Below are 24,714 nucleotides of genomic sequence, written 5' to 3' on the forward strand. Positions count from 1 at the left end.
TCCTCCCTCCATTAATCTACCTGTGCCCGATATTGCCATCTCCGTTTGTGGCTCAACCATTACTCCCCAGCTACAAGCCCGCTGTCTTGGGGTCATTTTTGATTCAGATCTTTCTTTCACTCCTCACATCAAATCACTCGCTCGTTCATGTCATCTACACCTCAAAAACATCTCAAGAATCAGGACTTTTCTCACCTTTGACTCGGCAAAAACTCTTACTGTCGCTCTTATTCATTCTCGTCTTGACTATTGCAACGCTCTACTAATCGGTCTCCCTCTTACTAAACTCTCCCCTCTCCAAGCCGTCCTGAACGCAGCAGCCAGGATCATATTCCTCGCCAACCGCTACTCAGATGCCTCTTCCCTGTGCCAGTCATTGCATTGGTTGCCCATCCAATATAGAGTTCGTTTTAAACTTATCACGCTTACCCACAAAGCGCTCCATGCTTCAGTACCCCCCTACATCTCCTCCCTTGTCTCAGTCTACCACCCTACACGTGCCCTCCGTTCTGCAAATGACTTGAAACTAAAATCCTCCATAATCCGAACTTCCCACTCCCGTCTCCAAGATTTCTCGCGTGCTGCGCCAATTCTCTGGAATGCATTACCCAGGACAGTTCGATTAATTCCCAATACCCACAGTTTCAAGCGAACCCTAAAAACACATTTCTTTAGACTGGCGTATCACCTAAACACACTCTGTCCATCCCAGCTTTCCCCCATATTAAAATCTTCTTCAACTTCGGGTTCAAACCAACCATGCACATAAAAGCCTCTGTCAGGACTGCACACATACTGGCTGGCGACCAGTCCATGTATTATTATTTATCCTATTCAGTATATCAAGGCTGCATTATACAATATATGTACTTTTTACCTTTTGTGTCTCCCCCACTTCCTCATAGACTGTAAGCTCGCGAGCAGGGCCCTCACTCCGTTCGATATGAGATATGCTTATTCTGTATTGTCTGTATAAGTCCCCCCTAAAATTTGTAAAGTGCTGCGGAATATGTTGGCGCTATAAAAATAAACTATTATTATTATTATTATTATTATTATTATTATTTTATTAACAGAATAAATACATAACTCTTCCAACCTTGAAAGGTTGTAAATTACCAACTCAATCAATTTGTAAATTGCAATTGAAAAAAAATGCCCGAAATGTACAAAACTCCAATAAAAGACATGGAGATTTAATGAAAAAAAAAGTATTTTTCTTGTCTCTATGAACAATTGTTTTGCAGTACAAACATGTACGAGTCCTCTCATCTTAGACTGCCAATCCTGCCGTTTGGTTTATATGTTTTTAATGCACTTTTTTCTTGATGTACATCAGGGTTGCTCCAACATATGTTCACATGTTCTACAAAGATCAGCCAGCTTCACCCGAGCATAGTCAATTCTATTGAGAGCCATGGTCCCATCCTTGCGTGCACTGTAACTGGAGCCTTCATGGGGCTGTCCTGTCGCTACCTGAAACAGATTATCAAAGGGTCAGAATCACAGAATTCAAGAAACAAGATAAAGTACTTATTGGTGTTTATTAAACTTCATTGTGGGTCTCAGTGGATGAAGCAATAAGGAATTTTAAATAAGCCTTAAATGTTAGAAAGGCACAATACATGTGCCTTAGGATAGACGTGGATAAAGTGTGGTCCATGGCCACATCCAACGCCTGGAGAGGGAAATCAAATGCTGCAGTGCTGGGCTACTATGACAGTGTACATCTGACTTGTTAGTATGAAGGTCAGGGGCACACAGTACATCAGGACTGCTGAGGCGTTCCTCAGTGTGTGCAAGGTGCAAGTCGGCGCTGGTTACAGCTAACCTGCCTGAAACACATATTGCCACAGCAGCACACAAGACGATTCACTGCAGCGCTCCCTGAGCAGCACATAGTGAAGTCCCTGCCATACTGTCTGAGGTCCATGATAAGTATAAAGATAAACATACTAAATGTTCCAAATATCTTTTCTCAGGGATCAAAGTGTAATTCTGAAACTGAATGAGGCTTATCCTGTTTCAGAATCCCATTCTAGGCCTGATGAAGAGATATCTGCGTAGGCCTCATGCACATGTGGACTGAATATAAGACATTTATTCCCCGTACATAGATCCACACATCACATGTGCATGACGAGCAGATATCTGTTGTTGTATGTCCAATAATGCATATTATTTACATAATTAACATAAGTAAACCACCTTTAGAGCCCCAAGAACTCTACATTAAATTAAAAAATAAGTAAACTTGCCTCCTGCATCGTTGCCATTTGGCTACTCTGAGCCCTGTGCCCACCAGCGGCGACAGCGGACACCAATTGCTGCTGACGTCACGTGACAATATTTGTGTCACAGGAGCGGACATTAAATTATCTTTTTTATTATTATTATGTTTTGCAGTTATAGGTTTCTGGTCTCTAATGGCTAACATTTCTAAAATAATAAAATCAGACATCATTCAATGTTCCCGGTTCCAGTCACTCTACAATCTCTGCTGACATCACCACTACAGACAATCACTGAGCTCAGCGGTTCTGCCGATGTAGACGGCATGCGCTACTGAGTTCAGGGATTGGCAGCAGAGGTGATGTGTGCGGTAGTCGTCACATCAGGGTTGCAGCCAGTACACAGAGACTGATGCAATGTCGGAGAGCAAAACTGGGTTCAGGGAGGGTCAGTAACATCCGATTTTATCATTTAACCCAGAGCAGACCATTAGAAGACAGAAATCTATAGCCAGAAAAACACCAATGCAGCAGTCTAAAGGCATGTTAAAAGCCAGGACTGGCCAGGAATGGAAAAAGACGTTGAAAGGGTTTTCCTCAAATACATTTTTTTTCTGTCCAATGTATTGTGCTGGATGAAACTAACAAATTGAGCAGTTACTCAACATTACATATGAATACAGTGGCATGTAAAAGTTTGGGCACCCCTGGGCAAAATTACTGTTATTGTGAACAGTTAAGCAAGTTGAAGATGAAATGATCTCTAAAAGGCCTAAAGTTAAAGATGACACATTTCCTTTGTATTTAGGCAAAAAAAATATATAAAATGTTGTTTTTTTATGGGCACCCTGTATGGTTAGTACCTACTAGCACCCCCTTTTGAAAGTATCACAGCTTGGAAATACTTTTTGTAGCCAGCCAAGAGTCTTTCAATTCTTGATTGAGGGATTTTCATCCATTCTTCCTTGGAAAATTCTTCCAGTTCTGTGAGATTGCTGGGTCGTCTTACAGGCACTACTATTTTAAGGTCTAGCCACAGAATTTCAATGATAAGATCAGGGGACTGTAATGGCCATTGTAAAACCTTCACCTTGCGCTTTTTGAAGTAGTCTATTGTGGATTTTGACATGTTTAGGATCATTATCCATTTCTAGAAGCCATCCTCTTTTCAACGTCAGCTTTTTTTAACAAATGGTGTTATGTTTGCATCACTAATTTAATTGAATCTATTCTTCCCTCTACCCATGAAATGTTCGGTGCCATTGGCTGCAACACAACCCCAAAGCATGATTGATCCACCCCCATGCTTAATGGTTGGTGAGATGTTCTTTTCCTAGAATTCTGTCCCCTTTTTTCTCCATATATGTTCTATTTTAACCTCATCAGCCCACATGACTTGTTTCCATAATGCATCAGGCTTGTTTAGATGTTCTTTTGCATACTTTTGACACTGAATTTTACGGTGAGGACGCAGGAGAGGTTTTCTTCTGATGACTCTTCCAAGATGGCCATATTTGTGCAGGTGTCTCTGAACAATAGAACAGTGTACCGTAACTCCAGAGTCTGCTAAATCTTTCTGAAGGTCTTTTGCAGTCAAACAGGTGTTCTGATTTGCCTCTCTAGCAATCCTTCAACCAGCTCTCACTGAAAGTTTACTTGGACTTCCAGACATTATCTTGACCTCCACTGTTCCTCTTAATTGCCATTTCTTAATTACATTTCAAACTGAGGAAAGGGCAACTTGAAAAAATTTGATATCTTCTTATAGCCTTCTCTTGCTTTGTGGGCCTCCACCATTTTCATTTTCAGAGTGCTAGGCAGCTGCTTAGAAGAACACATGGCTACTGGTTGTTGGCACAAGGCTAGAGGAGACTTGGATTTTATAAAGCTGTGAAATGTGCATCACTTGGCCTTTATTACTGATGATCGTGAACAAGCTATAACCCTAACAGGCTAATTAAGGTCTGAAACCTTGGTCAAAGTTATCGGAGCACACAAATCTCCAAGGGTGTCCAAACATTTACATTAGCCCATTTTCTTTTTTGTAACTTTTAAAATATGAAAAAATGACACTATATATTTTTTTTACCTAAAATACAAAGGAAATGTGTCATCTTTAACTTTAGGCATTTTAGAGATCATTCTATCTTCAACTTGGTTAACTGTTCACAATAACAGTAATTTTGACCAGGGGTGCCCAAACTTTTACATGCCACTGTATAGTCCACCAGGATCATGAGAGTCAATGTTTCTGTAAGGATACATTCCCATGATATGTTTTTGACGTTGCATATTTTTATTTAGTCAAAAACGCAGTGTCTTACAGTTCCAGCAAAATGGATGGGATTTATAGAAATCTCATGCTTCTTTTTAACTCAGCGTAAATTGAACGGCGGTGCGTCCTTCTAATCCGCAACATGTCAGTTGCTCTTGTGGGTACACTGAGTTTTCTGTGCGGTTTTTCCCCACAAACTTGCATTAGATGCAGAAAATCTGCAGGTAAAAACACACAAGTTTTTAGTGCGTTTTTGCCGCAGAAACACATCAAAAACATGTAATCTGCACCTAAGTATGTCAATAAAGTTTTGTCAAAGCCAAATATCAGGAAGTGTCAAAAACAAAGGAGCTTTATTTAAAGCATGACACCCCAAACAGACACAAAAGACGCAGCATCAAAAATGCGATAAAAACGCATATTTAAAAAAAAAAACGCGAAGAAAAACTGAAGGCGATTCAATTTAAATAATAGGTGCAGAAATACTGCAGCTTCAAAAACTCACCAAAAGATCATTGTATGAGTATAGTCTTAGGGGTCTTACTAGAGTCAATTAACCCTATTAGGTTAGGCGCACAAGGCGTATTTTTCAGGCTGATTCGGCCAATGTTTTCCTGATCCAGCCTCACCTTGGAAAACTCTGTGACTCTGCGGCATGTTTACATAGTCTTATTAATTCTTCCCCAGAGATGCTTAAGGCTATGTGCCCACGATGCAGAAATGCTCAGGATTTTTTCCTGAGCGTTTCTGCATCTCCCTGGCAGAAAAAAACGCATGCGGATTGTACATGCGTTTTCCTGCCAGGGACATGCGGAAATGGAGCGTTCATTTCCGCATGGGGATTGACAAGCGCTTTCTTAGCGATTAGCATCACTTGGACAGTACTTGTGACAACTAGGTCACACTATATATAAATCCATGCAAACAGCATGGATTTATATAGTGTGACCCGAGAGAGTGGTAAAAATAAAATAAGAAATATATACTTACCCTCCGATGGCCCCCGTTGTCCCGCTCACTCCGTTCTCCCTTGCCGGCAACAGTGAATTGAAAGACCTGCCGACGTCAGCGTCGCATGACCCATCACATGACTCTGACGTCAGCGCAGGTCCTTCAATTCATTGCAAAGTGCCGGGAAGCAAGTAGGAGCGCAGCGCGGGACGACAGAAGGTAAGTATACATTTATTTATTTTATTCTTTTTTTTTTTTTTTTTTACAGATTTTTTTAATGGTACCCTGGTGTGGAGGAGACTCTCCTCTCATCTACACCCGGGTACCATCCGCACATTAGAATGCTTGGATTACGCATCTACATATACAGTGATGCGTAATCCATGCGGTCTAATGCAAGTCAATGGCAGCGAAGACGCAGCACTTCCGCAAAATAATTGGTAGTGCTGCGTTTTTTTTCCGCAGCGGAAATTTCCGCAGCATGTGCACAGCACATGCGGATTATCATTGGGGAACATTGCTGCCCTTCTACCATGCGTTTTTAATGCGTTTCCACAGCTACAAAAACGCTGCGGAAACGCATTAAAAACGCATCGTGGGCACACAGCCTTAGGCTATGAGCCCATGATGCAGAAATGCTCAGGATTTTTTCCTGAGCGTTTCTGCATCTCCCTGGCAGAAAAAAAACGCATGCGGATTGTACATGCGTTTTCCTGCCAGGGACATGCGGAAATGGAGCGTTATCACTGACATTTCCGCATGCGGGTTGACAAGCGCTTTCCAAGCGATTAGCATCACTTGGAAAGTGCTTGTGACAACTAGGTCACACTATATAAATCCATGCGAACAGCATGGATTTATATAGTTTGACCCGAGAGAATGTCAAAAAATAAAAAAATAAATATATACTTACCCTCTGATGGCCCCCGGTGTCTTGTTTCCCGGCAAGCACAGACAAGTGGGGCCGCCAGAAGGTAAGTGTATATATATTTTTTATTTTATTCTTTTTTTTTTTTTTTTTTTACAGTTTCTATGGTACCCAGGTCCAGAGGAGAGTCTCCTCTCCTCTAGACCTGGGTACCATCCGCACATTAGAACGCATGGAAAGGACAGGCCAGAGTACAGCCGCCCCCTCCCCCGCAGGCTTGGACGCAGGCCTGCATGACAATGGGTTGGAGGGAGTGGCTAAGGCTATTAGCATTGGGAGGGGTTTAACGGGGGGTTTAAGTGCCAGGGAGGGGAGGGGCGTCACATTTTCCCGCTCACAAGGGTGGTGAGTTGTCTCTCTCACATCGTGCTGCGTACCTCATGGCTTCCACAGCGCAGCTGTTTGAGTCCCTGAGGGTGGCTGCAGAGTCGCACCCTGCGGGCTGGCTGGAAGAGCAGATAGCGGCGATCGTTGGAAGGGGAGCGTGGACGGTGGCTGTGTCAGCGCAGCCTGAGCGGCGTTCCCGTTGGGCGCGGCCTCCTGTCAGGCTGTCGCCTGATTTAGCTCCCCAGACACAGCGCAGGCGCAGGAGCCCCTCCGGGGACCCTCCAGGCCGGGTGCCGGTTAGGAAGCGCAGCAGCAGGCCCCGGTGTGGGAGGAATCCGCTTGCCAGCGCGTGGGCCTACACGTGCCAGTCCTCGCAACACCAGTGACGTCACAGGTGTCACATCGGCGATGCTCCGGTCGGGCGGCCCGCCTCCTCAGACACAGTAGACGGCAGGATTATCCACGATGGGCAGCAATCAGGCGGTGATAACAGGCAAGTGTTGTTACCGGCCCTTACAGATGGTCTCTGGACAGCGTTAAATTCAGGACCGGATGCCAATACACAGACCTTGCGGGCAGAGCGGACAGGGGGTCGGGTGATATTAATTTGTCCCCACATACACAACCCTTTGGTCCTTCTTCAACTCCAGTGCATGTCAGTAACTTTCGGCCTTACAGGGCTGCGTCGGCGGGATCCAGTGCATTGGTGGTGCTCGGGCCTCAAGAGATAGAGGGTCCAACGGGAAGAATCGGAAGTCGGTATGGACGGCTGGAGTCGGGATTATCGGCTGGGGGGACCACAGCTCCTCCGCAGCCCGGTGAGTTGGGTTCTATGTCGTGTTCGTTATCCCAGAATTTTTTATCCCCAGGTTTAAGTGCTAATCGGGGGTCAATGGCTGGGGGTACAAGTCAGGAACAGGTTGGGGAAAGTGTGAGTGAGGTTTTAGCAAATGTGAGGGAGTTATTGTTGCGTTTGGAAAGGGGTAGTAGTGCTGTTTCGGGCCATTTAGCCGCATGGGTGAGCCCGCAATGGGGCAGGCTGAACAGCTTAGGTAATAGATTTGGGGGCGCGAGCCAATTGCCTGAGCCCGTTTCGGTGTCAGTCCAGACAGAGAAAGAAAGAAAAAGTGTAGAATTCATTTGGATAGGTCTTAAGGCGAGGTTTACGTGTGTTTTGAGGGTCCGTTGGGTGCACACCTCAAGAAGGAGGTGAGGGAAAAAATTTGGAAAGATGAGTACGTCGAAATTTTTTCTCTTTTGCCACTGGTGAAATTTAACCTGGAAAAAAGTAAGAAGGATGATAGTAAGAAGGAGGAGGAGGAAAAGAAAAGGTAGCGCATAATCCCGCAGACTTTTACTAATTGGCTGCAGGCATTCGCCATTTTGGCGAGCGTAATAGGTGAAAAAGCACCGGAGAATTGCTCTCCCTTGTTTTGCTATATGGATGCTATTGGGGAGGCTCACGGAACTTATGGGGGACAAGCATGGCTTCGTTATGACGAGCAGTTTCGTCAGAGGAAAGCTAGTCGTCCTGCCATAAGATGGGATCAGAAGGACATTGGCCTTTGGTTACGGGTGATGGCTCCTTCTAGATTAGGGCATTCCTTTCATGGATGGGCCGGTTTTGCCGGCCATTCCGGGGGTCAATCAAGTACGCAGGGGAGCGGAGGCACGTCAGGGCAAGCGGGAACGCAGAAACCGGGTTTATGCTGGCAGTTCAACGACGGCCAGTGCAAATTTGGGGCTAACTGCAGGTTCAAGCATCTTTGCTCGCACTGCAGTGGATCATCACACTGTGCTGCCAGATGTTTCAAAAAGAAGGCTAAGCCAGGGGCCAACAATTCTCAAGGGGGAGACGCCGGTGAAACTAACCGCGATGCTCCCTTATCTAAGTAGGTTTCCCGATAGGGAAAAAGCTGCAGTGTTAGTATCAGGTTTTGCTGACTGTTTTAAAATTCCTCCACCTCCATTCGAGATTCCCCAGGTGTTGAAAAATCTTAGATCAGCAGATCAATATGCGGAGGTGGTTTCTGCTAAGTTACAAAAGGAGGTAGCTTTGGGGCGTATGGCGGGTCCGTTTTCCGATCCTCCTTTTTCCAATTTAGTAGTATCGCCATTGGGGGTGGTGCCCAAAAAGGAGCTTAATAAGTTTCGGCTCATTCACCATCTTTCCTATCCGCGGGGAAAGTCAGTGAATGATGGGATTGATCCGGAACTATGTTCCGTGGTTTATACATCATTTGATGAGGCGGCTCGGTGGGTCAGACAGTGTGGTAAAGGGGCATTGCTGGCTAAGACGGATGTGGAATCAGCGTTTCGGTTGTAGCCCGTTCATCCTGAAAGTGTTAGGTTGTTGGGTTGTTACTGGGAGGGCGAGTTTTTCGTAGATAGATGTTTGCCCATGGGATGTTCTTTATTCTGCTCCTTGTTTGAGGCTTTCAGCACATTTTTGGAATGGGTCGTACAGGATGTGACAGGGCTTGAATCCATTATACATTACCTGGATGATTTTCTGTGCATCGGTTCGGGCGATTCTTCATGTTGTGAAATTTTGCTGAGAGCGACTCAGTGGGTAGCAGATCGTTTCGGAGTGCCTTTGGCTCCAGAAAAGACCGAAGGTCCAACTACCACCATTTGTTTTTAGGAATTGTAATTGATTCAGTGAATTGGGAATTTAGGTTGCCTGAGGAGAAAGTGAAGGCTTTGAAGGAAGAGGTCGCACGGGTTAGGAAGTTAAAGAAGATGACTTTGAGAGAAATGCAGTCTCTTCTTGGGAAACTTAATTTTGCATGTCGCGTTATTCCTATGGGGAGAATTTTTTCTCGCCGGTTAGCCAGCGCTATGGCGGGTCTAAAATTGCCGCATCATTACATGCGTTTGTCAGCTGAACACAGAGACGATTTGGTAGTGTGGGAGAAATTTTTGGAGCAATATAATGGACGCTCATTGCTCATGGAGGAAGTACAGGACAACGGTGCTTTGGAGTTGTACACGGATGCGGCGGGAAGTTCAGGTTTTGGGGCGTACTTTAGAGGTCGATGGTGCGCATCCAGTTGGCCTAAGGAGTGGGTAACATCAGGATTGGTAAAGAACATAGCCCTATTAGAGATTTTTCCCATTTTGGTGGCAATATATTTGTGGAAGGGGGACTGCAAAATAAGAGGGTGAGGTTTAATTGCGACAACATGGGGGTTGTGTTGGCAATTAATAACATTACAGCATCTTCACCTCCAGTGATTAGGGTTCTACGACAGTTAGTGCTGACTTGCCTTTCCATGAATGCTTATGTGACAGCGTCTCACGTACTGGGAGTCCAGAATGCCATTGCTGACTCACTTTCTCGTTTTCAGTGGGAGCGCTTCCGGCAGTTGGCACCAGAGGTGGCAGACAAGGGGCTGGAGTGCCCTCCAGAGCTTTGGAAGGTGGTATGTGGGCCGCTGAGTCGCTGATTAGGTCATCGTTGGCGGGGGGAACTTGGGAAGCGTATCAGTCTATTTGGCATTTATGGGAAGATCGGTTGCTTAATACAGTCGGGCTTATGGCTCAGGATGAAGATCAGTTAGGTGCACTATTGTCATGGATTAGTCAAGGGGCTGGGGAGGGTTGGTCGGTAGCAAAAATCTATCGGACTATGGCGGCTTTGGCTTTTGGTTTCAAGTTTCATGGTCAGAGAGATTTGACAAAAAGTTTTTTGATCAAACAGGCTTTGAAGGGGTTTCGGAAAGGGCAAGTGGACTCCAGGAGACCGGTTTCATTTGGCATTTTGGAAAAGATTGGGGGGGTGTTACCTTCTGTGTGTTGCTCCGGGTTTGAAATCTGTCTTTTTAGATTGGCCTTCTCCCTGGCCTTCTTTGGAGCGTTGAGGTTGGGTGAGATCATGTCACCCAGCAGGTCAGTGGGGTGGGGGGCTTTTGTCAGCAGATGTGATTGGTACCTCAGGAGGTGTGGAATTTTGGATAAGGAAATCTAAAACGGACCAGTTGGGAAAAGGGAGGCGTGTAGTTTTGAGAGCAATTGGGAATTCCATTATGTGTCCGCTAAGATGCTTGCAACTGTTTAGGGAGTCCGAACCAAAGCAGGGTGGTCCGTTATTGTGTCATGAGGACGGTTCCTTCTTGTCCAGATATCAGTTCATAGCGGTATTTAGGAAGTGTTTAAATTCATTAGGGTTAGATGCATCCCGTTTTGGGTCCCACTCGTTTCGGATTGGAGCAGCAACGGAAGCGGCTGCGGGTGGTCTTAGGGGGGAGACTATACAGCGCATTGGGCGTTGGGAATCGAGGCGTTATCGGAGTTATATCAGGCCTCAGGCTCAGGGTAAAATACAACTTTAATGTTTGATTTACGGCAGGTGTTGTTATTGCGAGAGTTGTTCAAGTTTGTTTGTATTTTCTGCAGGTTCCAATTCCGCGTTGGTATGGATTTTGGGACACTCCTACGTGCACTGGGGAGCACTGAGGGCGGATATAAGGCCTGCAGGAAGGCAGCTCGGTTTTGACAGAGAAACAGCTGTGATTAGGCGGTTGGGCTTTAGAGGCATGAGTTGGTGCAGAGTGCTGCAGGAGGTACATCACAGTGCGCTTTTAGATAGGTCACCTGACATTTTGGTGTTGCACGTGGGGGGAACGACATAGGTTCGCACCCTTTTAGAGAGTTGATAAGGGATGTTAAACATGATTTGTTGCGTTTGTGGGTGGCATTTCCAGGCTTGTTTATTGTTTGGTCGGAGATTGTTCCTCGAAGATGTTGGCGTAGGGCTAGGTCAGTGGAGAAAATCAATAAAGCCAGGATTAAAGTTAATAGGGCAGTCTCTAGTTTTGTTACTAGGAATGGGGGGATTGCTGTGCGGCACTTTGAGTTAGAGAAAGGAGAGGGTGAATTTTGGTTGGCAGATGGGGTGCATTTGAACGCAGTAGGGATTGACATGTGGGCTTTGGGGTTACAAGAGGGCATTGAGAGGGCCATAGCTTTTCGTTCGGGGGGAGGGGGTCTCGGGCATTTGAGATATTCAAAGCGCCCTCGTTGTGGCGGTTGGGGGTCCTTGAAGTTGGTTTTAAATTGGTATAAGGGGTCCATTTGGGTATGGATTCCTTAATTGGAAAGCGTTGATTGCTGATCTGGTTTTGGGGGTCTCACGGCAGGGAATGTCGGAGCCCGGGAAGTGGAAGTAATTTTTGGAACCCATGTTGGGTTGTGGTGCTCTCGAGCCAGTGGGTATTGGCTGGGGGCAAGTTGGTGTTAATTGTTGGTTTAGGTTAATCACCAGATCTTTGGAGCTTCAAGGACCCTCATACCATTGTGTGTTAGATAAGTAATTAAATTATGTAATTTTGTTTAAATAAAGGCTGCTGTGGCCAGTTTTTCCCAAAGTATATGGTTTTTGGTCTTATTTTAGTTAAGTAAAGGAGTTTCATGGGAAGATGGGTATTAATATTAGATGGTTTGGTTAAACGGATCATCGACAATACCAGTGTCATGCGCATCTACATATACAGTGATGTGTAATCCATGCGATCTAATGCAAGACAATGGCAGCGAAAACGCAGCACTTCCGCAAAATAATTGGTAGTGCTGCGTTTTTTTCCGCAATGATAATCCGCAGCGGAAATTTCCGCAGCATGTGCACAGCACATGCGGATTATCATTGGGGAACATGGCAGGCCTTCTACCATGCGTTTTTGCCGCTGCGGAAACGCTTAAAAAACGCATCGTGGGCACACAGCCTAATATCTAAAGCGCCTGGGAGAATTTAACTATGGATAACCCACCAAGCTCCAGTTCAGGTCTATGGTTCACATATCATGGACATCTTAAAATTGCTTTGTTTTAACATGCAGTACCTGTGTGAGATAACGGATTTGTCCTGAGAGTTCAGATTCAACCTTCTGCATGGAGGTGGTGAATTGGGAGGCATGTCTGTCTAAGAGGCGTTCATTTGGTTTCTCTTTGGACAGTTCCAATATAACATTCCCTGAAACAAATTAAAGAACCTTATAATCTGTGTTCACAAAGCAAAATGCCTTTAGATGTATATATCTCTGACCTTTCTGGCAAGTATCAATTTCTCCTCTCAAACAAGCCTTCCTGAAAAAGCAAAGAAGACACCCGGAACAAAACAATGGTGTTTTGATATTTCGAGGCATGAAATCACAGGGAAAGGGTAGATTTATATCCTTGAAAAAGAATTCCTGAGGAACAGTCTGGAGGCATTTCATCCCACAGAGGTTAGGGCCAAGCAAGAAACATTCAACGCAGCAATCAAAGAAATGGAATTGTAAAGAGAAAAACATGCTCTTGAATTTAAAGGGAATCTGTCAGTAGGTTCAACCCTCCTAAACTGTCTATATGGGCATGGAGTTCATAGGAAGCCAAATTAAATGATACCTTGATATCTGCAATACGATTAAGGATTCCCAAGAAATCCATGTTTTTCTTATATGCAAATGAGCTGAAAAGATCTCGGTTCCAGAGAAGGCTCGTCACTAGAATCTGCCTCCAGAACCGATTTGAAATCCTGGCCACGCCGTGTATGTATATCGCACCCCTCTCTTTATGTGGCTAGAATGTATGGGCTCCTGGTGGCGTAGATGCTAGAAAGAATGGGCTCCTGGTACATGGTAAAATGTATGGGTTGTCACTGTGCATTGAAAAGGAATATTGCGCATGGAGCTCATACAGAGCATACATCAGAATTGAGAACTGAAACATGGTCATTGATGATGCTTTGTTTCAGTGCGGGGAGAGCAGCTGCAGCAGTGACCACAGCCCCTTCCCCCTGAAGACATCCCATTTGAGTATCCCAGGATCCATAGGGGATTCTCAAAGGAGACATTACTGAAAAAGATATAAGTAAATAAAGCAGTTAGTTTAGAGACAGAACATTAGGGATTTTTTAATTAAAGAATATTAGAAAAGCGAATACATTAAATACACATTTAGGACCACCCGTTTAACTACACTATGGAAGATGGGGGAATGGACATAAGCTCAGTGAACATCGAAGCTGAGGCCATGAAAATTTTTGGGTTTTCTCAAAGGACAGTAAATAAAGCTGGTAAAGGTTCTATCAGGGAACAGGCGTAATCAAATAGCATTCAGGGTACACTGGAATAATTGTTTTGGATAATGTCTAACCTCTAATAGTAGCTAGTTACTAACAGAATTATTAAATGTCATATAATTTCCTTTTCACAAGATTACCTGCATTCAATAAGATGGTTGAGATTTCTCTCTCAATATCCTCTAGGATACGGAGTCTTTCATTTGCCAGGCTATAAGTAGCCATAAGGACCAGAGATCTTTGCCCTGCGTAGAATATCCAGGCTCTAGAAATGAACCTCCTGTGGCACACAAAACATTATAATATAAAAGATATATATAATCCATTTCTCTCCATTGACTTTTCATGAATATTATCAGACATACATACTCAGGTGTCACGAGTGCTGTTTGTACAGAAGCAATGATGGGAATGACACATTTTTATCTACTATGCAGTAGACCGCTCTGACCAATAAGAGATGGGACAGGATAACAGCAGTGTGAAAAGAGATCATTGTCAAAGAGGAAACCAATGAGGCGGGTGAAAATAGATTTCAGAATAACTATTATCCTGATATTGTCACACAAATTACGTGTATGAGGTCCTGTTATACAGAAGACTGTATGAAGGATGTCTATCAAGCCCAGGGGGCCATGATTTGATGATATAAGCCAGGACTAGCCTGGAGGAAGAAATGCATTGCTGGACTAGTCTAGGCTCATTCAGATATGCCGAGCTGCTGAGTAAGGCCGGGTTCCCACAAGCACATGTCACAGTACTCATCTGGACCACACTGCCCGGACTAACTGTGGGACTCCTGAGCCGAACTTACAACCTCCTGAACACATATGGGGGCTATAAGTTCGGGTAAGGAGACCTGCTGTCAGTCTAGGCATTGCAGACTGTTTACAGACTGCAAAAACCGCTTGTGTGAACACAGCCTAAAGGTGATATTTTTCAAATACGTACATGTTACTGTGAAACTTCCAAGGCTTTATTATACTGCAACAATTAAAAAACTATATTTTAGTGGCTTCCAACAGTTAGGCCTCATTCAGACATCCATTTTTCCTCATTCATGAAAAAAAAAAAAAAAAAAAAAAAACAAGCAATTTACAGTGTGTCAGTTTTTATCATCAATGATTTTCTTATATGCCCCAAAAAAATAATTAAAAATAGCAAAAGCTTCTCCTACCCATTAGGCTAAGTTCACACAACCATATTTCTAAAAAAAAAAAAAAAAAAAAAAAAAAAAAAATCACCCAATTTTTTATCCAGAAAAAAAGGACTTTTTTTCATCCATATGCTATCTGTATGTCCGTTTTTATACTTTTGCAGCGAGTGACATTTACAAGACCAAATTCAATTTCCTACGTTAAAGGTTATCTGTCACCCTCTGGGACGTTTTTACCTAATAATATGGGCATACAGTTAATAGAATGGTTAAAAAATTCATACCTGTATGCCCATATCTGCAGTTTTGATGTGCAGAAATTGTCTTTTAATCGTGTATGCTAATGATTTCTTCCAGTCTCCAAGGCGTGCGGTGCCTGGAAGAAAACTCAGCCTTCAGTGTTCATTTGTGTACCTATCCCCCTCCCATCAGCGTCACAGGGCCTTGTGACGTGGATTGCTGCCCCCAGAATATTGCGCCCTGCAATCGCGCGATTATACGCACCTTCCCACTCTGCTATGGGCACTGGATTCATTGATCTTCTGCACCGGCGAGTCACTGCTACTGAAGTAGCAATACATGTCACATTGTATTAACTATGGCTGTTAATCTGCAGGTTAATAGCATTACTAGCAGAAAATGAACTTTATTCTCCCCGACAGGATTCGGTTTCAGTTAAGGGGGCGGCGCTGCCACAGGTTCAGTCATTGCTCTAACAATATAGAGTTGCGGCTGTAACCGTGCCCCCTGACTGAGACTGACTTTGCATGGAACGGGCTGTCAGTCAGGGCCAGGGGCGCGGTTACAGCTGCGTCTGTATTCTGAGAGAAGTGACTGAACCAGCGCTGGCGCTACCCCCGTGTCAGACTGGAACGCTACAGGGGAGAATAAAAGTTAATTTTCTCCCCGCAGCGTTCGGCTACGTGCAAGAATCAGGCAAGTAAGTAACACTATTAAGGCTGGTTTCACACGTCCGTATATTTCCAGTACCAAAAAAAACAGTACCGGAGATATCCTCATCATGGTTCCCAGCAGGGACAATGGTGAGGGTAGTAGTATTCTGCTCCCGCAGTGTCCCTGTGTAAAAAGAAGATTAAAATAATAAAATCCTTCCCTTAAAGGTTCCCTTTAAGAATTGCAATGTATCGATAAAAATCAGATGCTATAGGGATGATGTGTATAAGATTACGATTTTTAATTGCCTATCCATAGACTTGAATTTGAAACACAGAAAAGAATAGAGCATGCAGTATTTTTTTGCCATGTGGACATCCAGTCTGTCTGTAATAAACCTGTCAATTGAACAGTTCAGTTGAATAACATTGGTCTGAGTGCTGTCCGTGTCAAGTCAGTTATTTCATGGTACAGCACTCAGATGGAATATATGGTTGTTAAAGGGGTACTCCCATCTCCAAGATCCTATCCCAATGTGTAGTAGTTGTAATAATAATAATATTAGCAAATACCTCCTTTTAGAAATTTAGTATAGTTCTTCTGATTCGCTATGTCTCTTTCCTCATGTGTAGGCAATGCATGACCTTAGGTATCCATGGTTATGACCACTAGCAACTAGCTGTCACTGTATCAGTGGTCGTAACCATGGATACCTAAGGTCCTGCAATGCCTGCACATGAGGAAAGAGACATCGAAAATCAAAAAAACTTTACTACATTTGTAATTGGAGGTATTTTCTAATATTATTATTACACCTACTATATATTGGAATAGGATAGGATCTTGTAGATGGGATACCCTTTAATTATAGACATCACATTGATTGGACACGTGTGGCATCCGAGTGCGGTCCATGATTTTCACAGATCCATAGACAAGTTTGGGAGATTTTAATCCATGACATGCAAGTATGAGAAAGATGGATGTCTGAATAAGGCCTTAGTGACCCTAACTGGTTCCCTTTGAAAGTGTTTTCCCAATATTGAAAGGTATACCCAATCGCTGGTGGTCTGAATGGAGATCGAATGAGCGCACCTCAACTTTATTCATTTTTTATGAGACCGACAAAGAAAGCAGAGCACAACGCTTTTCAATTACCGGCAGTCCCTTCGACAATGATCGGAGTGGAGGCGTGCATGCTCCACTCACCTCCCCTCCATCCATTTTCCATGAGACAGAGGAAGAAAGAATAAAGCACTCATTAAAAAAACTGTCCCGTGAATATTTTTTTTTAATAAGTCTGTATGTATGGGGTACAGTGTCAGTGTATTAATATATTCACCTACCCAAGTCTTCTCAGGGATCCAGTACCGTTCTGCTCCGCTTCTCAGTGACATCACTGCTATGCAGACTATCAAATTGTGCTCTGCGTGACCTGGAAGTGGCTTTTACAATGTAAGCCATTGGAGCGTCAGAACGAGGCCTTATGGGCTTAAACTGTACAAGAGAATTCTGGTTCACGCACAGAGTGATTCGGATAGTCTGAAGAGCAGTGACAACATTGTTATGTCATGCTTTTCCCCCCCTCGAATCTATATTTATTGGGTGATATTTTGATGGTACGGATTTTTCACTATATTGTGTCCTGTTTTGATCTTGTAGCAAATGCTCTAATACTGTTTTTAACAGATGTAATTACAGTAAATTAAGACATGCAAGTGAATACATCTAATTATGTTACTGAATGCATACTGGAACGGTGTGCAATATAGGCGCAATGATAACTTAATTTTAACATCATGACTAAGGGTGCCGTGAGCACCTGAAATGCATAGAAGTTTCTAGCATGAAGGTTTATTTATGTTATCCGTTTTGAATTGATCTACTAAATAAAAAAATATTAAAATTTGAGAGTCCTCAGTGGTTGATACCTTTTAATGGCTAACTGAAAAGATGGTAACAAATAGCAGCTTTCCAGACCACTCCAGTCTCTTCATCAGGCTAATATAACATTAAATCTGAAGAGTCACATATTTGTACACAACAGGACACAGGAATAATGCAATAAATAAGACATGTGACATGAAGCAGAACTATCAATGTGGGGCATGGAGAAAACAGTTGTGGCAGTAAATATTGGAAGAGATCATAGTTAAGGAGTGTGAAAGTTGTATTGTACTCTGATTAAGGGCTGGTCAGGGGTTGTGACACCCCCACATGGTCTGAGGAGCACATTTCTTAATTGATGTAAAAAGACATAAATCCACACATTCATTCCTGCTCTGAATGTGTCAAAGGTTATCATAAGTTTGTATTCCCACAATCTTCTGACTCTCTGGGAAGTGAAGTTAACTTTCAATACCATGTTCATAACTCTATAATCAGGGCTACAAAAATGTTTGGCCACAGGTAGATCTATTATTTTTCCTTTATTGTGTGGCGACGAGAATTCATCCTTGTTCTAAGTTTTTGTCCTGTCTCTCACATACAGATCCCCAGTTGGACATTTAGTACCACTAATTGCTGTCAATCCCTTCAACAATAAATGGAGCAGTGGCACACATGCTCCATTCCCTTCCGCTCCATACATTTTCTTTGGACTAAGGAAGAAAGAGTAAAGCACTCAATTCCTGGCAGTCCCTTCAACAATGAATGGAGAAGAGGTGCGCATGCCTCATTCCCTTTCACTCCATCCATTTTCAATGGGACCGATGTAAAAAGAGTACAGCACTCAATCGCTGGGAGTACACCGAAAAATGAATGGAGCCGAGGCATGCATGCTCCATTCCCTTCCGCTCCATCTATTTTTTTGGGGACCAATATAGAAAGAGTAAAGCAGGGCTGTGGAGTCGGTGTCCATTTTGGTGGAGTCGGAGTCTGTATAACATGGACCGACTCCAACTCCTAAAATATATAATAAATTGGGTACAGTAGTTCAATCCAGTTTGTGGGGAATATTTTTTCATAAGAATTTGGGAAAGTTATGAAATGTCCTATAAATGTCTGTCCTATTCCTGATCTAAGGGTCTAGACTTTTAGCTGAGATGAATCTGTGCTACAGTAAATTTATCACTTAAACATGAGCCATGTATGAGGGAGTCGGAGTCGTGGAGTCGAAGTCATGGAAATTGAGGAGTCGGAGGTTTGGCTTACCGACTCCACAGCCCTGGAGTAAAGCACTCACTAATTGTTGGCAGTTCCATCAACAATGAATGGAGTGGAGGCGCACATGCTCCATTCCCTTCCGCTCCATCCATTTTCTGTGGAACTAAGGAAGAAAGAGTAAGACCATGTTCACGCATTCAGTATATGTGAAACAAAATCAGGAGTGGAACAATCAGATGAAAAGTATAATAGAAACAGGTCACCACTTCTGCATTTTTCACCCACTCCTGGTTTTGGCTTACAAATACTGATAGTGTGAACGCGGCCTAAAGCAGTCACTAATTGCTGCCAGTCCCTTGAACAATGAATGGAGTAAAGGCGCGCATGCTCCATTCAGACAGGGAAAAACATTTGGAAAAAACCCTTTATGAAATAAAACGGAAAATTGTAGATGTTAGGGTACTTTCACAATGTACTTAAATTGTGGATGCAAGAAAGTGCCAATGATCCCGCGCTCCTCCGGGTCAAAGAAGGGATGCATTACCCCAGGGGCGGACACAGACTGCAGTGGGCCCATGTGCAAGAATTTTTTTGGGCCTCCCCCCCCCCCCTGCCCTTCATAGGGGGCATGAAGGCCCCCCCCCCCCCCCCCCCCGTGCATCTCTTATTCCCCCCACTCCTAGTTAATTGTATTTAAAAAAAATAAAACTTGTTATACTTACCTCCAGGGCCGGCTCCAGGTTTTTGTGGGCCCTGGGCGACAGAGTTTCAGTGGGCCCCTTTAACACATACCATGATTCATGATGCACAGATACCACAGAGAAATATATACATATAGTACAAAGCCAAGGATTTCACTTACTACATTACATGAGCGATATCCTCAGCGCACAGTGCAGACCGGACAGTATAGTCCTCCATACAGTATTATGGGCACCATATAATGCTCCATACAGGATACTGACCCCCTTATAATGCTCCATACAGGATACTGGTCCCCATATAATGCTCCATACAGGCTACTGGTCCCCATATAACGTTCCATACAGGATACTGGTCCCCATATAACACTGCATACAGAATACTGTCCCCCATATAACGCTCCATACAGAATACTGTCCCCCATATAACGCTCCATACAGAATACTGTCCCCCATATAACGCTCCATACAGAATATTTGCCCCCATATAACGCTCCATGCAGGCTGTTTCCCCCCTTATAATGCCCCATTACACGAGCGATATCTATTGTAAATTCTACAATAGCTCAGAAACCGGCGAATCCTCACAGCGCACAGTGCAGACCGGACAGTATAGTCCTCCATACAGTATTATGGGCACCATATAACGCTCCATACAGGATACCGACCCCCATATAACGCTCCATACAGGATACCGACCCCCATATAACGCTCCATACAGGATACCGACCCCCATATAACGCTCCATACAGGATACCGACCCCCATATAACGCTCCATACAGGATACCGACCCCCATATAACGCTCCATACAGGATACCGACCCCCATATAACGCTCCATACAGGATACCGACCCCCATATAACGCTCCATACAGGATACCGACCCCCATATAACGCTCCATACAGGATACCGACCCCCATATAACGCTCCATACAGGATACCGACCCCCATATAACGCTCCATACAGGATACCGTCCCCCATATAAGGCTCCATACAGGATACCGTCCCCCATATAACGCTCCATACAGGATACCGTCCCCCATATAACGCTCCATACAAAATACCGTCCCCCATATAACGCTCCATACAAAATACCGTCCCCCATATAACGCTCCATACAAAATACCGTCCCCCATATAACGCTCCATACAGAATACCGTCCCCCATATAACGCTCCATACAGAATACCGTCCCCCATATAACGCTCCATACAGAATACCGTCCCCCATATAACGCTCCATACAGAATACCGTCCCCCATATAACGCTCCATACAGAATACCGTCCCCCATATAACGCTCCATACAGAATACCGTCCCCCATATAACGCTCCATACAGAATACCGTCCCCCATATAACGCTCCATACAGAATACCGTCCCCCATATAACGCTCCATACAGAATACCGTCCCCCATATAACGCTCCATACAGAATACCGTCCCCCATATAACGCTCCATACGGAATATTGGCCCCCATGTAACGCTCCATGCAGGCTGTTCCCCCCTTATAATGCCCCATGCAGGATAACACCCCCCCCTTTTAATGCCCTATGCAGGATGTCACCTCTACCCCCCATAAAATGCCCCATGCAGGATGTCACCTCTCGCCCCCATATAATGCCCCTTGCAGGATGTCACTTCCCCCCTTTTCAATGCCCCATGCAGTATGTCAGACCACCCCCACCCTTATAATGCCCCATGCAGGAGGTCACACACCCCCCCTCCTTATAATGCGCCATGCAGGATGTCAATTCCCCCCTCCCCCTCTTATAATGCCCCATGCAGGATGTCACCCCCCCTCATATAATGCCCCATGCAGGATGTCACACCCCCCTCCTTTATAATGCCCCATGCAGGATGTCACATCCCCCTCCCCTATAATGCCCCATGCAGGATGTCACACCCCCCTCCCTTATAATGCCCCATGCAGGATGTCACACCCCCCTCCCTTATAATGCCCCATGCAGGATGTCACACCCACTCTCCCCCACCATATAATGCCCCATGCCCCCATACATGAAAAAAATAAAAAAATCCAATACTCACCTCACTTCTTACCTGCTGCTGGCGCTGCTCCAGACTCCAGTGTCGCCCGCGTCTTTCCGCTCTGCTCTGTGACAGGTCAGGAGAGAGAGCGCGCGGTGTAAAGACATCACCGCGCCCTCTGACCTGAGACGTCACAGTCAGAGGACGCGGAAGACGCTGCGAAGGCACGGTGAGGGGTAAGTATTGTGCCGACGCCGTCACATGACCGGAGATGGCCCTGCGCTCAGCATGGGGCCGGGGGCCCATGCTGAGCGCAGGGACATCTCCGGTCATGTGACTGCGGGGGGGCCCCATGAGGAGACGCACAAGAGGGGGGCCCCGACCGGCCGGGCCCCATGCTGGAGTCAGGGCAGTCATGCCCTGATGGTGGCCCTGCTGGAGGAGCCCCCTCTCCCTCGGGGGCCCCCGTTCAATGAACCGGCTGCACGGGCGGTAGGTCCGCCCCTGCATTACCCAGTACTTGGCTAAGAGTCCATTTATTTAGAAGCTAAAATCAGAAGCGTTTCGTGGACGTCCTGTCCACTTCATCAGTGCATAGCTCCTATGCACTATGATGAAGCTGTGCACTGATGAAGTGGACAGGACGTCCACGAAACGCGTCTGGACTCTTAACCAAGTACTGGGTATTGCATCCCTTCTTTGACCCGGAGGAGCGCGGAATCATTGGCACTTTCTTGCATCCACAACTTATGGTACTCGGACCCTTGAGGTTTGGTGTCTCCTGCAGCACTCCACTATACCATCATATGAGTTGTGCATTTCACAACTCACCAAGGTGAGCATCCTTTTTCTTTTATACCACTACTTGTCTGGGTAACAGCGCTATTGGCACCCCCTCTCCATCTTATTGCACAATGTATTTAGGCACCCGTTCAGTGGCCCCGTCGGTACTTACATCCTAACCCCCCGCAAAACAGTATTTGGACTTATATGGCGACTACGCCATAGACTATAATGGTCCCGACAGAGCGAACGCATGCTCTGCCGTGCATCATTTTCTGGCATTTACACCTACTGGAGGAGAACACCCTGACACAGTCTACTACATCTAAGTGTCTGCCTCCAGTACGTGTACATGCCCATGGTTCCCTCTGTCGGCACCATTATAGTCTACGGCCACGTTTTGCGAGGGGTTCGGACGCAAGTCCTGATGTGACCACTGAATGGGTGCCTGAATGCAATGTGAAAGCACCCGACCTTATTTCATATGGGAGGAGGCAGCACACTGTAATGAATGCTATGCAAGGTTATGGTGGACATATTACATCAGTAATCAGTTCTATACACAGTGCTTCCCGCATCTACCGACTCTGCACTGCAAGCTGTGACTGGTATACTGTCGTGTCACGACAGCACAACATGACCGACATGACTGATACAGCCAGCAATATAAAGCACTCACCCACTGACGCCCTTCCATAAAGCCACTAACAAACCGACTTCAGCTTCCTGCAGATTCGCGAGTACCAAGATGGAGTAAGACGGAGTGCACTGTGAGAGCACCAAGATGACGGCGTCTGTCTGTCTCTGCGCACTCAGTCTGTGAGTCCGCCCCTGACGTCACGTGCGACATGGAGCCGTCGTGGAAACAGCAAATCCAACGTGAGCTGAGGAGGCGCAGCTCGGAAACTACGGCAAGCTGCTGGAGTCATGTAATCACCCGCCGTGCACAGCATAGTGCTTCTGCCATATACTTCCGTGGTATCCTCATTTCTGTCACATTGTGAGGGGATTCCAGTGTGTACAGGGGCAATCCAATGCGTTTACTGAGCAGCTTGGGTTAGATTTGTTATTGCTTTGATATTTTTACACCTATTGTAAATATGTTGAAAAGTGTCTAAACCACTTTGCAAACCTAGCCCAGTCCTTTATATGTGCCACACACCGTGGCATAAGGAGGGTCCTATGGGTCTCCACCAGCATGTTAGTCAGCTCTATGGGCCCCTGTAGCAATGTCCTGGGACCATCCTGTAATAATGGCCCCCTTCTTTATTTAATAAGGTCTCCCATTCTGGCTCCTTACTATAGTAATGTCCCTTGTCCTAGCCCCTTTATTTAATAATGTCCCCCATTATGGTCTCTTCCTGTAGCAATGTCCCTTGTCCTGTATTAGTGGCTCCATCCTGGCCCCTATCCTGCAACAATGTCCCCCTGCTCAGACCCCTTCCTGCAACAATGTCCCCCTGCTCGGACCCCTTCCTGTAACAATGTCCCCTGTCAATAGTGACAGAGGCATCCAGCTTCTTATTCCAGGGAGGGTGCTCATTTTTTTATCCTGCTCATTGTGGCTTGCTGATAGTCTCCATGTTGACCCCTGCCAGAAAAATGTCAACGAAGTCACCCACGTATTGTGGCCTGCAAGATCCCGCAATAATCAGGACCAGACTCTCCTCTGGTCAGTGCCTGCCTGACGAGTCTAATATCCTGCAATGGAAAAGCATTGCGGAGTATTAGAACAGTGATCAGAGCAGGGAAAGTATATGTCCCATACTGGAACAAAATAAAAAAAGGAAAAAAAATGGAGAAATGTTTTGTATCGCCGTGTCCAGAACGAGCCGATCTGTAGAACAATTATTATTTAGCCTGTTGGATGAACACCGTAAAAAAAAATATTAATAACCAAGCAAAATAGTATTGTTTTTTATGACATGAATAAAAATTTGATCTCATCCCACAAAAAACAAGTTCAGGGCAGCACGGTGGCTCAGTGGTTAGCACTGCAGCCTTGTAGCGCTGGGGTCCTAGGTTCAAATCCCAACAAAGACAACATCTGCAAGGAGTTTGTATGTTCTCCCCATGTTTGCGTGGGTTTCCTCCCACACTCCAAAGACATACTGATAAGGAATTTAGATTGTGAGCCCCAATGAGGACAGCGGTGATAATGTATGTAAAGCGCTGTGGAATATGTTGGTGCTATAAAAAAATAAAGATTATGATTTATTATTATTGCATCTGTTTTTCAATAGAAAATAGAGGCTTTCTGTAACATCCCTGTTGGCGTACTGGCATGGCTTACCATCTCCCACCATGCAAGACT

At 45.0% G+C, this 24,714-nt stretch overlaps 1 protein-coding gene across 1 annotated transcript; it reads right to left on the reverse strand.

Moving 5' to 3' along the window:
• Positions 1–1,076: 1,076 nt before the first annotated feature.
• On the reverse strand, positions 1,077–23,247 carry MED11 (mediator complex subunit 11). Its single transcript, XM_073655154.1, has 4 exons — positions 23,080–23,247; positions 13,913–14,052; positions 12,553–12,683; positions 1,077–1,476 (listed from the first exon to the last, which is right to left on the reverse strand). The coding sequence occupies exons 2-4, from the start codon at positions 13,995–13,997 to the stop codon at positions 1,336–1,338; spliced, it is 357 nt and encodes a 118-aa protein (XP_073511255.1). The 5' UTR covers positions 13,998–14,052; positions 23,080–23,247; the 3' UTR covers positions 1,077–1,335.
• Between the last annotated feature and the right edge of the window lie 1,467 nt (positions 23,248–24,714).

The sequence above is a fragment of the Phyllobates terribilis genome, unplaced genomic scaffold (genome assembly GCF_046119375.1).
Source record: "Phyllobates terribilis strain yellow unplaced genomic scaffold, ASM4611937v1 Scaffold_1__5_contigs__length_1240528914, whole genome shotgun sequence".
NCBI lineage: Eukaryota > Metazoa > Chordata > Amphibia > Anura > Dendrobatidae > Phyllobates > Phyllobates terribilis.